Consider the following 9,353-nt stretch of genomic DNA (forward strand, 5'->3'; position numbering starts at 1 on the left):
AGTTGTGTCGGATGGAGCAAGTGCTTCTTAAGCTACAGTAGAAATGAACAGCTGCTTATAAGTAGAGAAACTGTCAGGGTTCCGTTTGCAGCAGATTTGGGGATGGCACAAACCAAGGTTGCCACTGGAAGCTGCTTTCATTGCAGAGCCTGAAAAAGTGCCAGTCAAAATATTCTCTCTTTTCTTGAAAGTATGAGCCATTTGTTACCACTAAAAGGAATGTTATAATGAGGAATAGAGTTAGATCTTGAAGAGCATAAATTGCTGCCAGCCATATTTGAAGATACCTTAATTTCTGTTCTACTGTAGGGCACAAATGATGATAAATGTACAGAAAAATCCATATTAATTACCACATGCTGCTACCCAAGAACTTCAGGAGACTGGGCTCCATAGGTATCATAACGTCCATAGGTAACAGTTAGGGTTAAGTTAATAATCCAAATATTGAAGAACCAGACTTGTCACTGCAAGTTGCACAGCCCTCAGTATTGGGAATAGGAATGATGCTATAGGGATGATGTCAACAAGGAGCTATTGTTCACGATGGGGTTTTTGTTGTTTCAGACATGAGTGTCACAGTTACAATTAAAATAGGAATTAATTAAAGTAGCGACAGACCTTGGAAATCTAAAGCTCTAATGACTGAGTGGTTCCCAAAGTTGTGAAAACTGCAGCATGTTGGTATCACCAATGATCAGCTCTGTCTTTCCAAACAGTGCATGGATTCTCTGGTTAAGAATAGGGATATTGGATGAACAGACTTTTGCAAGGCCTTCAGAGCTAGGAAGGGTACTGGTGTCAATAGTCACCATATATGCCCATATTTTTCTGATCTGCTGAAGGAATAGAACCTTAGTTTTGTCTTCAGATACTGTAAGGGTGAAAGAGAAGACAAATTCTAAGAGTTTGGGATTCAAAGAATCAACTGCTGCTGGACATAAAAATGTAAGAATAGAGCTGGTGTCAGAAGCTGGCTGGGTACTGAAAATTTGAAGAGCTGTGTTTACAGTCCGTTTTGATGAAGTTTTGAGCCTTGTAGTGTTTTAGGTAGAGTTTCAGAACCTGTTGGGTTCTGAGATAGTTTTATTTTTGCAGTTGAACTTCCCATTGAATGAGAATGAGCACTAGCACTAAGCTAACACCTTGCATTCCACTACAGGACTAGCTCCCTTCAGAGAGCTCCCTTCACAGGGCCCATGTAAATAAGGATGTTGTCTGCCCTAGTGTTGGAGGTAAGATCAGAAAAATTAAGACTACATCTGTGTCAGTCAATAAAGTGGAGTCAAGGCAACCATGCCCCATCCATATTACATTGTACTTAAATGAGGTCCTCTCAGTGTTACCTGTGACCTTTGAGACTCTTTTTTTTTTTCTACAGGTACTGGTTCAAAAATTGTGCAAGGGCTGTGTTTCAGCCCGCCAAACAGCTGCTTTCATACCCAGAAGCTATGCTGCAATGCATGTCCTAGGCTGTTAAATGAGGAGTGGTTGTGCACAGAAGTTTTGGAGGGTGCAAAGCCTGTTGCAATAAAGCTGGGGAGGGTGACAAACTTTCATCCATCCTGCTTAACGGGAATAATCCTTTGCTTGATTATTCCCTCTTGCAGTGGGTAATAATCCCACTGCCTTGAAACCATGCCTGACCAGTGCACAAATAGACAGAGGCCCAAATTTGAAATTATGCCAGGGAGTCACCACTAATAGGCTAAATACACCAGGTGCAGGGTTAAAACCTATGCCTTGGTAATAATTTTTTTTTTTTTCTTTTGGCAGGGCAGATGTAGACTGGTAATGAATGCTGCAGTTCCACAGTCCTAAGCAGCAGATTACGGTCAACAGGGAAAATGTTCTTGCCCATTATAAAATGGTTGGAGTCCTTCCTGTGGTTATTATAATAAAGATTTGAGATGCCACTAGCACATAGAAATCTAAATCTACAAGAAATTAAGTTACTGCTGGCTTCTTCTGAATTGGCAGCTGGACACAGATGGGACACAGTTGTTTGTGTGATCTTTTCCTTTGCACAGAGGTCCATTGGTTTAAATTAATGTAACATTTAGGCTCTGAGACTTAGGAGTTTCAAGAACTGGTTTTAATGCTGAATGTTAAAGGGCCAACTTGTGCCAGGAGGTATCAGTGTTGCTCTTTTTTTTTGTTTTTTTTCTGTGAGCCACTTGCTCAGTTGTGTATCAGGGCAGGGTTAAGAGTTTAATTGAAACTTGAAGATACAAATGCTGACTACTGGAAGATATTCAACAGGAAGATGGACCTTAGCAGAGCTCTGCTCTCTATAGGTGCCAGTGCCATGCTTTTTTCAGTTGGTGTGAACACATCGTTGGCCTTAACATTAGCATTTGAGAAACCTAAGTTTCAAACATCCAGTATGTTTGCTGGATGGTTGGGGTTTCAGGGTAGATGAGAGTTCTGACAGAAATATTCACTAGTGGATATGTTTTGCTTCTGGGGATCCCCTTGGTATAATTGTAATTGCACTTAATATCAGAGCTTTGGAAACCAAAGGGTTCCATGGTGCTGGGAAGGCTGAAGTCTGCAGCGGACAGTGCCACTCTTGTCCTGCCAGTAGAGATGAGTCGCCTCAACACAATTTGATAAGGGTGTGGTTTGGCAATCCAAGCTTTCCAGAGCCCAGTTTCAACATGAGCACAGGAGGGTCTGCAAAGTTTGGAAAAAGGATAGTGGGAACTGCAAGAAGCACTATTTTTTTTTTCACTCACTGCAGTAACAGTTAGGGGTTGTAAATAAGATTAGTTTGAGGACTGACATTCAAATCAGTCTTTGAGAATCTAAATCTTGAAAATACCAGGATATTTCTGAATTTTGGAGACCCTTCAGAATTCTGAAGAAACTTATATCAATATGGTCCAACTGTACACAAAAGGAGCATGTTATAATGTAAAAAAAGCCCTATCATTTTATTTTGCATCTGCTAGAATCCTGCATATCCACCCTAGCTGGGACTAAAAAAACCTCACTGATTTTTTTTATCCCAGCCTTTATTCCTGCAAAGACAGGACAGAATTTAACTGCAGTAGTCTTATTAGATGAATGTCCTATTCAACCTCCATGCATTGAAACAAGCAATATGTTTACTTTTCTGTTTAAATAAACACTCTAAATATATGTATAGTGAAAGAATGCAACAAGTACTGTTTGCAGCAAGAAAGGGAGAGAGCATACATTTTCACTGTCAGAGTTGTTTTGGTATAAACACTAACCTTAGTGACAATCTTGTGGAACAGCATGTTGTGACTTTCAAAAGCAGAGCAGGTTTTGCTGTCCTCCTGCACCACCACAGACTCATGCAGGCAGCATCCTCCCACTCCCACGTGTCTTACAAAGCCTCCCAACCTGCCTCTCTCTTTTCAGTAGACTCTGCTGTCAGTACACTGTCAAAAAGGAAAAATCTCTCATTCTAGGACTCTTTGAAATGGGTTTAACTGAAAAAAACCCCACACTGATTTGATGTAAGTTTGGTGTTTTGTGAGCTAAGAGGTCAGGTGTATGGTAATCAAAATAAAATAAATACTAAATGTTTTGTATAAGCCTGTTTGCGGACTGAAAGCTATAAAAGAAAACCAGCAATATTTTTGTGAAAAGAGCATTTAAACATAAAAACTACCTTTATTTCTACATTCCCTTTTCCCCAGGCACTTTCCTTGGACACAAGATGGAGAGAGATGCTGGTGTTCTCTTTCTCTACAGATAGGAGTAGCAAAGCAGTAGGTCACAGTCACAAGGAGAAATTTGACTCTGTGGTCTGCTACCATCCTTGGCCCAAGAGAGCCTGATGCCCTGGTGCTTTGCGTCTTGGAAAATGTTAGTTGCTTACTTGCTAGGAGGGAATGTAAAGGCCATCCTTTATCACTGGAAGTTTGTGTTTTATTCCATAGGAGATTTTTTTTGCTGTTGATTTTAATTGATTTGATAGACAGATTGGAGTGTATGCTTTCAAGTGTATGCTTCCTTATCCAATAGCCTTTGCCTTTGAAGAGGGCAATCTACAGAGTAATGCAAGTGCATGCCCCAGGCTCCTCTCCCTCAGTAACCTGCATTCACCAATTTCTATACTTCTTATCTTTATGGGCTATTCTGGGAAGCTGCAAGTAGCAGAAGTTGATTGGCAAAAGAAGACGGGGCTGAAATATGCTGCTTTCAGACAACTGCACCATCATAGGCACCCTTGAGTGGCTCACTGTTGATGGGAAGGGCATTAGGAATCAAACACATACTACATGGCATAGTTCTACAAAGAACAAATAATCACTTTTAACACATGGTGTGACAAAAGCAAATCTTTTTTCTCATTTCTGGGTGAATGAAAAAAGACAAAGTCGTTTGTATGGTCATATATCCATCACCACACAGAAAGTCAAAGTCCCAACACAAAGTCAATTTGAATACAAGTACCAGACTACATCGTGTGACCTACAGCACAACTCGTTTTTTAAAGAAACACAGTTAACCACAATTCTATTTTCTTCAAGGCTCTAAAATACCCACCCACGCACATCCATCACGTGCACAAACAAAAAGCAGTGATATTTTGTTTCAGCCACGCACGCTGGCAACACCGCATCCATCTCGGCAGCCCCGGATTTCACGGCGCTGCCTCACCTGCGCTGAGACTCTCTGCTCATCCTCCTCTTCCTCTGCCCCTCCCCCTGTCTCTCCACCGCCGGGTCTCCCTGGAGGGGACACCGACCCTCTTCCCTGCAGCCCCGCGGGCCCGGGCCCGGCCCGTCCTGCCCCACCCTGGGCAGGTGAGCGGGAGCCGCCCGGCCCCGGGGCTGGCCGTGCCGCCGCTCCGCCCACGGGGGCGAGCGCGGGGCCGGCCGGCACCTGCCGCTCCGCTCCGCTCCGCTCCGCACCGCACAGCCGCCCCGCACAGCCGCTCTCGCCGCCGGCCGCTGCCCTCCCTCCCCGCCGCGCCGGGGAGCGCAGGGCCGAGCGGCGGCGGCGGCCGCGATCCCCGCGGGGCAGGAGCGCGCTCCGCAGCGCCGGGCGGGCCCCAGGTCAGTGTCGCTTCCCGTACCTGTTGCGCAGGGAGCCGGCGGGGCGGGGAGAGGAGGGAAGGAGGGAGGGGGGAAGCGAAAGGAGCCCCATCTCAGGAGCCCCACGACGCGCCACGCTCCTGGCCTCGTCCCGTGGGGAGGCGGCAGCCCCAAGGTATCGGACCTCGGGTCTACTTCTGGGAGTGGGGGGTGGTGAGTGCAGGGAGCGGGTCCCGCGGCCCGGCTCCAGGGCGTCATTTACCTGAGACCGTGCGAGCCGCGCACGGAGCGGGCAGCGCTTCCGAGCCGCTCGACGGGGCCCGGAGCGCTCCCCCCGCGCCCGCCCGGCCGCCGCCGCCGGACCCGTCCCTCCCCGCAGGCCGCTCCCGGGCACCGGGCACACCTCCCCGGCAGTGCTGCCTGTCCTCCGGTGCTGGGCAAGAGGAGTCCCGGCGCCCACCGAGCGGAGAGGCGGCGTGCCCGGCTGCCAACCCGTCTTCGCCCTCTTCCCCCCCCCGCAGGAGCCCGAGATGGCGGACAGCGCCGCGGCCACCGCCGCTCCTCGGGCCGGCGTGAAGGGCTCGGCCGGGCCCTGGTGGAAATCGCTGACCAGCAAGAAGAAGCACAAGGAAGCGGCAGTAGCCCCGCCGCACCCCGTCGCCAGCGAGACCCCCGCTGACACCCCCAGCCCCGACGGCCGGGAGGAACAGTCCGGTCCCTTCGGCAGCGGCGACGCCGCAGGAACCGGAGTCGGCAACCGGCGGAGCCTCCGAGTGTCCCATTCGGGCCGCTTCAAGGAGCGGCGGAAGGTGCGCACCTCGCTGCTGGCCGACAGCCCCGAGGTCTTCGACGGCGGCGGCGCCCCAGGCCATGCCGCCCAAGGGCCCGAGTAGCCCGGGAGGAGCTTGCCGAGGAGCCGCCGCTGGATGGGTGGCCGGTGAACTGGCGGGACAGGCAGCCGGAGTCGGTGACTGCCCCACAGCTGGGCTTGGACCCATGGGTGCCGTGTAGGCAGCGGCTCCCCACACCCTGAGCGGACACTGCGGGGAGCCCGGCAGCGCTGCCAGGCGAGGGAATCGCGGGCGCTGTGTTACACGAACACCGCCAATAGCAAACCCCTGGATGACGGGACGATGTGATTGTCTTTTAAAAAACCACAAATAAACATCCCACTCCCTGTACTGTGGTGAGCAGACTCAAAGGTGCTATCCCAAGGCCGACGGTGGGGTCTCTGAACCTTCCCGCAGACCTCGCCAGGAGCCAACGTGCTGACTCTGAGGCCTGTGATCCAGTTCCTTCTGGCTCTCAAGCCAAGGAGGCTCTTTGCTGCTTTCATCTCACAAGCTGTCTTATCAAACGAAGGGGGGTGCAAAGTGCTCTTATCTAATTTCAGGGCAGAGGACCTCCGGTGGTGCCGAAAGTGCGCCAGTCCTGCTGTTAGCCACAAACACATCTTCCATCCCCCACGGGGGTCCAGAGAGAGGCATTGTGATGGGCAGGCTCTTGCTTTCGCCCATGTCCCACATCACATCGCATTTGCATATGGAAAAGGCAGGACCATGCTGGTATTCTCCCTTTTCTTACTGTGTAATACTAAGAAGGTGTTTCAGAGACTGGTCCCTTGTAGTTCAGAGAGGGAGGCCCATGTTGTCTAGCAATTCACACTATTTACCCAGGGGATACATGATTTTTGCATAATTGGTGATAACTGGGATAATGAAGCTTCAGTGAAGAAATTGTGTGATAAGATGTAAACATTCTTTTGGGACATGAGACCAGACCTGGAGAGCACAAGTAGGGTTGCAGTTCTAATGTGGAAATAGGCTTGGGCACCGCTGGAAGTGTTTACTGTTTACTTTGTCTGAGGCTTTTGAAGCAAGGTAAAGTGTCCCAGGATTTCTTCTGACGGTGAGATAATGTGCTTTCACTCGAGTAGTTATCCACTCCCTCTAAGAGCTCTTGGATTTTTTTTGGACAAATAAATATAAGCCAGATTTGTACTGGTGTTGTGCCTTACAGAGCAAAATTAGCTAAAAATACTTGGCAATTACACATTTCTTGACAGTAGGTGATGTAGCAACAACTGACTTATTTATTTTAAATGCATTTGCAATATGCTTTATATTGTTAAAATGGTTTTAGACTTTTTCTGAATACAAGATACTACATAGTGGCAGGTACTGAAAATTATTTCCTAACAGTCAAGTATTATGCAGTTATGATTCTGTTTGGTTGTAACTAATCATTTGAGGTCAATTAAAAATAAAAAGACTGGAAAGGAAATAAGAAATGAGTTCCAGTTGAAAATATGGATTAAACCAGCCACTGACAATCACTGAAATGTTGCACTAGATGCTGGGCAAGTGCCCCGTGGTTCAATGTGCACAATAATATGTAATGAACCTTGAAAGCTCCTGTGCAATAAACTCAGACAACGTAGCTGCTGAGGTGCTCACTGGTCATTCACTCCTTCAGACCCTGGAACCCAAGGACAGAGGGACTGTAGTATCAAATCCATTTCCATGAAAGTTTTTCTTTTTTTTTTTCCTCCACCCAGTGTGTAGATACATGCTTTTAAAATTTCCTCTAGTAAAACTACAAGGTACTGGATTTGGACTGTATTTTTATATTGCTGACTCCATGATGACCAAGAAAAGGTCTGGGTGAGGTGAGGGAAGGTCTTTAAACTTTCTCCTCAGGGGTGCCTTTCTTATGGGAGGCCTCTTCAGTCAAGGGACAACTGAAATGCTTCTCTTGAGAAGAAGCAATCAGAGCAAACCTAGTCTTGAGAAAAGGGGGGTAAGAAAGAAGGGGAAAGTTTAAAAGCTGGAAACAGAGAGGTGGATGATGAAGAACCATATTCCAGCTACAGGATGAGACTGGGGAGGAAGGAGGCACAAAGTGGTGCATTTGCTGCCAGGGTTGTCATACTACCTTTGGAGGCCAAACTGTTCATGTTTATTATAGGCAGTCTGCCTGTGTTTATGTATTCTGAAGTCCAAAGAAGTGTTTTTGTATATGTGTGTGCCCAAAATGGAAGAACAAGTAAGCAGAAATTGCACTGATGCATTTCTTAATTTCTGCATCTAGTTTGGTGTGAGTGCTGTGAGAGTCAGATCCTCAGAACTAGCCAGAGGCTGGAGAATGAATGCAGACTAGTGTTTTTTATATCTCATGTAGATGCTTTTTTTCCATTTTTAATCCTTAAACTGTTGTGAAAATACAGTTTCCTTCTCTCTTCTCTACCTAAAAGCTGCCTTGTTCTACAGTGAATCTGTTTGCTCTTTGGAAATGTCTCAGGTTTGTTGTTTGCAAGTCTTTACCTAGGCACAAGAAATACCCAATTTGGGTTTTATTCAAGAAGTCTGGTGTGCTTTCAGATGGCTGCTTCTAAGGTTCAATATCAATACTGGCTAATATGTGACTAAATATTAGCTACGTCTTAATCCTTGCTTATGATACTTTCACCTTGGAAATTCGGTCAGAATACGAAGTCAATAAATGCACGTAAAATACCTCACAGCGCTCCTCCATCTTTATCCTGACCTTGAGCTGTGGCAAGGAGACGTAATTCTATCTTCCTGCTCAGTCAAATCCTTGCTTCAATGAATATGATAGCAGCCACTGAAAAACTAGATCCATGAGAAAAAGGGCTGGCGGCCTCGTCTCACTTTCCCTGCCCTCTGTGCACAGCAGTACCTGCAGCTTAGTGCTCACCCACGCAGCAGGGCCAGCAGGAGGGAGAAGGCCTCTTGGCCACAACCTGTTGCACAGAAATAGTCCTCTTGTTTCCCAGCCAGAGCACCAAAAAAAGCTTAAGTAATCTGTACACATGTAAATTAATTAAGCTGACACAGAAAAAAAAAAAAAAAAACTGGCATTTTATGGAGCATCTGAATTACTGTTTTTAACCCTTGAAGTGGAAATCATTTCTTATGTATTGGACAATACTTCCTCTGTATAACCATAGAGCATTTCTGGCCAGTGGATTATTAAAAGGCAGTTTGCACTCTTAGTATGGGTATTTTTTTCATCTTCTTTATAAAGATCATGGATCAGAAACAAAGTTGAGGAAACAGGGTGACTGAAAAAGTACTTGCTGTATATTTTTAAAAGTAAACAGTGACATATTGACAAAATAAATAGAAATAAGCAGATGAGGTGAACCTCAGCTATGTCAGTTACAGTGCAATTTTCTTAATATTAACCTAGATACTAAGGATTGCTGGTTTGGGGCAAAAGATAAATATTTAGCAAATAGAATGAACTTTTCAAATAAACTTGCAAAGTATATGCTTGCTTATTCCTACTCTTGCCAAAACTAAAAATAAATCTCTG

At 46.4% G+C, this 9,353-nt stretch overlaps 1 protein-coding gene across 1 annotated transcript; it reads left to right on the forward strand.

Annotated features, from left to right (window-relative positions):
• The first annotated feature begins 4,990 nt into the window (after nucleotides 1-4,990).
• Nucleotides 4,991-8,267, forward strand: PRR15 (proline rich 15). Its single transcript, XM_066569473.1, has 2 exons — nucleotides 4,991-5,036; nucleotides 5,537-8,267. The coding sequence occupies exon 2, from the start codon at nucleotides 5,546-5,548 to the stop codon at nucleotides 5,906-5,908; it is 363 nt and encodes a 120-aa protein (XP_066425570.1). The 5' UTR covers nucleotides 4,991-5,036; nucleotides 5,537-5,545; the 3' UTR covers nucleotides 5,909-8,267.
• The last annotated feature ends 1,086 nt before the right edge of the window (nucleotides 8,268-9,353 follow it).

The sequence above is a fragment of the Molothrus aeneus genome, chromosome 1 (genome assembly GCF_037042795.1).
Source record: "Molothrus aeneus isolate 106 chromosome 1, BPBGC_Maene_1.0, whole genome shotgun sequence".
NCBI classification, from domain to species: domain Eukaryota; kingdom Metazoa; phylum Chordata; class Aves; order Passeriformes; family Icteridae; genus Molothrus; species Molothrus aeneus.